Here is a 2,513-nt window from a genome sequence, read left to right on the forward strand (position 1 = left end):
CAATTATTTACATAGTCTCTTATCAAAAAGTAAGAGTTGTTGAGATTGCTGCGATACGGAAAATTACCAACACTTCTCTTATTAATATTATTGCGAAAAAGAGAGAGCAGACAGTTCAGCACAATGGTGGCTAGAGTGTTGTTCGCCGTTCTGTTGTGGCATGCCGCTTCTGCAGCAAGGCTTCAGGATGATCTGTTCGGCGAGGCCATCAGCAACATCAACAAGTACAACTCAGAACACCAAAACCAGAAACTAGAGTTCAAGAATTCAAAGTTCGATTTCTTTTTCTTTGATTTCTCAACAAGAAAGGTACAGTTGGGAGATCTGTCCACGATACAAGTGAAGTCTGGAACTCAGTCTCCAACCAGTCGGAACAAGCGTGAGGCTAAGTCTGGAACTCAGTCTCCAACCAGTCGGAACAAGCGTGAGGCTAAGTCTCAAATCAAAATGCTTGGTAACATAGACTATAACACAACCTACTATTACAGTGCAATGCTAGAGTTGAAGGATTTTTTTACCCAATACGACTACGACTTGAAGTACTTGCATTTCTTCACTTCGTCTGGAACAGTAGCAGCCACTGGAGACCATTTCTTCAAAGTCGGAGGTAGTGTGAAGATCGATTCAGACAAACACTGCCAAGCAGATGTCAGCTCAATGAATGTCCAGATAGGAAGTCTCCAGGCAACTGTAACACCAGATGGTTGGTTCCATTTTATCCTAAAACCATTCGTTCAATATTTGACTAATGCTCATTTACAAGACATTCTTCCTATCGAAGATCAAATTGCATATTATATCCAGACTTCTATTCCAAAGAGCAAATTTTCAGAACTTGTATGTGATGCTTTTAACAAATAATTTATTGTGATACGATTCAGTTAAAAATAAATAATATTGTAAATAATGGTTAATATAAGTTATTTATTACACTTTTGATTTATTTATTTATATTTAATGACAAAATAAGATAAAATTTTAAAAATACAGTGTACTCCAGTAATCCGATTTGGGGTAAAAAAATTTTTTTTTTTTAGAAAATTTAGCAGATAACATTTTTGTTTTCAAATAAAAGTGCACACATGTAAAAGAAATTTTTAACATCCCGATATATAGGCAAGTTATTGTTATCACAGTGAAAATCCAAAGTGGAAACGTTTACACATTTTCGATATCGGGTAATCCAATTCCTATAAAAGTGTTCATAATTTATTTTGATGCAATTAGAAATACAGAATATCTATTGCATAAATCATTTGATTCTGTAAAACTAATATAATTAATAGTGGAAATATGCATTATCTTTTTATCACGTTTTAAATAAAATCATATAATTTACATTGTATTGTATATCGTGAACTTAGTTCGGATTGTATAACATGAATTTAGTTTGAATTACCGAGATTACACTGTATTGTGTATCGTGAACTTAATTCCAAAACATCTTAACTATATTATTTTATTGCAATGTGCATTTTGAAGGTTGATGCATTTAATATCTTTTAATAATCTTAAGGATTAAAAAACTTTCTTAACTAGTGAGTCTTCAAAGATTTTTTCTCTTTAACTTCTTATTAGTGTTGTTAATTAAGTCTTAAGTGTTAATGAGATTGAATTAACATTTTTTTTTTTTTATCTTTTTACAACTATATTAAAAATATATACAACGAGTAAATTTGATGTTAATTATACAATAGCATGATACAAACATGTGGAGAATCAACCCATTGATAAAACTCCAATAACATTTTTAGAGGAGGTGATATTGAGGCCATCTTCTTTTCAGACGCCTAGGAGGTTTATCAAGTAATGAAGGAGAAGCCAGGTTAGAAAAAAGCGGGTTTGGGTGGTTGGGAAGTTTATTATGAAAGGATTGGTATCTGGTTCTGGCCAAATCGGCAACATATAGGACATTGAGGATCTGATGGATGATTTGATTTGTGACAAAGTAAGGAGAATTAAGGATTTTGGATTGTAAGGATACGAGAGGAATTCGATTCCTTTCGATTGTCTGTCTTCCCATTTCAAAATTGTATTTATTAATGTTATAATTTATTGAAACGAAATACTTTTGCTTTTTACCAAGGTGTGGTAGAGAAAAATGGCTTAAAAAAATATGAATTTTACTAATTATCTTTAACGAATTTTGGACTTTTTAAATTTGTTTCTAGTTTTTAGGTATACATTTATTGGTAAATATTATAATTGGCTCCAATAATGAGCAATTAGTGAAATAATGGTGCTCATTCATACTAAAATAAATATTAAAGTTAAAACAGAGTTAATATATGTACACTAACAAAATTTTTTATTTATTGTTATTTACAACTGTGTACAAATATATACAACAAGTAAATTTGCTGTAGGTGACATATTGACATGATACAAACATGTGGAGAATCTAAGCACGGATAGAACTCCAATAACATTTTTAGAGGAGAAGATCTCGAAGCCATCTTCTTTTCAGACGCCTAGGAGGATTATTAGGTAATGAAGGAGAAGCCAGGTTAGAA

At 31.7% G+C, this 2,513-nt stretch overlaps 1 protein-coding gene across 1 annotated transcript; it reads left to right on the forward strand.

The window, feature by feature from the left end:
* Positions 1-80: 80 nt before the first annotated feature.
* LOC106680298 (uncharacterized) lies at positions 81-932 on the forward strand. Its single transcript, XM_014419886.2, has one exon. It carries the CDS (start codon positions 124-126, stop codon positions 859-861), a length of 738 nt encoding a protein of 245 aa, XP_014275372.1. The 5' UTR covers positions 81-123; the 3' UTR covers positions 862-932.
* Positions 933-2,513: the final 1,581 nt, after the last annotated feature.

Source organism: Halyomorpha halys, unplaced genomic scaffold (assembly GCF_000696795.3).
Source record: "Halyomorpha halys isolate HHAL.00 unplaced genomic scaffold, Hhal_1.1 Scaffold253.1, whole genome shotgun sequence".
NCBI classification, from domain to species: domain Eukaryota; kingdom Metazoa; phylum Arthropoda; class Insecta; order Hemiptera; family Pentatomidae; genus Halyomorpha; species Halyomorpha halys.

What these genes read in the sequence shown, in the direction of transcription:
- LOC106680298 (XM_014419886.2), top strand. Translation starts at nt 124, where the DNA reads ATGGTGGCTAGAGTGTTGTTCGCCGTTCTGTTGTGGCATGCCGCTTCT.